The sequence below is a fragment of the Silene latifolia genome, chromosome 11, assembly GCF_048544455.1.
Source record: "Silene latifolia isolate original U9 population chromosome 11, ASM4854445v1, whole genome shotgun sequence".
NCBI classification, from domain to species: Eukaryota; Viridiplantae; Streptophyta; class Magnoliopsida; order Caryophyllales; family Caryophyllaceae; genus Silene; species Silene latifolia.
The window spans coordinates 55,157,009-55,158,090 of record NC_133536.1 but is presented as its reverse complement, the minus strand read 5'-3'; the positions used below and the strand labels follow the sequence as shown (position 1 = coordinate 55,158,090).

At 42.1% G+C, this 1,082-nt stretch overlaps 1 protein-coding gene across 1 annotated transcript; it reads right to left on the bottom strand.

Annotated features, from left to right (window-relative positions):
* Positions 1–235: 235 nt before the first annotated feature.
* Positions 236–1,082, bottom strand: LOC141613436 (uncharacterized). Its single transcript, XM_074432169.1, has 3 exons — positions 800–1,082; positions 698–753; positions 236–616 (listed from the first exon to the last, which is right to left on the bottom strand). The coding sequence occupies exons 1-3, from the start codon at positions 1,080–1,082 to the stop codon at positions 236–238; spliced, it is 720 nt and encodes a 239-aa protein (XP_074288270.1).

Genomic DNA, 1,082 nt, shown 5'->3' with positions numbered 1-1,082 from the left:
TAAAGAATAGGTGTTCCAAGTCTTCAGATGCCTGTCCACATAAACAGCAGCTGTCATCAATGTCCACCCCATATCTGATCAACTTATCTTTGGTTCTGAAAGCTCCATGGGCAAGCAGCCATCCCATGAATTGGTGCTTTGGGACCACCCATTCATTCCATATCACCCCATCCCAGCTAACCTTAGGACGAGTACCCAGGAGCCATTGATAACAGCTGGCAGTAGAGAATCCTGCTCACTGTATATCCCATGCCCCATTTGTGTAAGCAGCAGCCAAGTCCTGTTTTACTCCACAGATTCTCCTCCACACCCAGCTTGTATTAGAACCAGGCTTATACTGCCACCAAGACTGTTCTTTCAGATGGTTATACTTCACCCATTTGACCCATATAGTGTCCTTATCTTCAACAATCCAATTGACCAGCTTACCTATCAGAGCCTTATTCATCATTTCCAAGTTTTTAATCCCTAAACCACCCTCTGCTTTAGGCCTACACACAGTGTCCCATGCCACCAGTGGAACCCTATGGTAGTCAGCACAGTTATCCCATAGGAAATTTCTGCAAGTAGCCTCTACCTTTGCCAAAATCCCCTTTGGCAGTACAAACAAGGAAGCCTAATAGGAGTGTAAGGTAGTCAGAACTACTTTCACCAAGACAAGTCTGCCAGCATATGAAATTTTTTTTTGCTCCATAACCATGAATTCTACTACAGATCTTCTCAACTTAGCATTCACAATCTTGTTTTTGCAATCTAGTAGTTTGAATTGGCATGCCTAGATACTTAAAAGGTAACTTACCCTCTACAAAACCAGAAACACTCAAGATGTCTTGTTTGAGCTGATCAGGAACCCCTATAAAATAAGCATTAGACTTTGCAGCACGTATTTTTAGACCAGTTGCTTTAGAAAAGGTAGAATAAGACTGGAGTAGCAGCATAATAGACTTGGCATCCCCATTGCAGAATAGAAGCACATCATCTGCAAACATCAAATTAGCCAATTGCACTTGCTTGCACATAGGATGATACTTGAACTCATTTTTAGCAGCAGCATACTTAATAGTTCTTGTCAGGTATTCCAT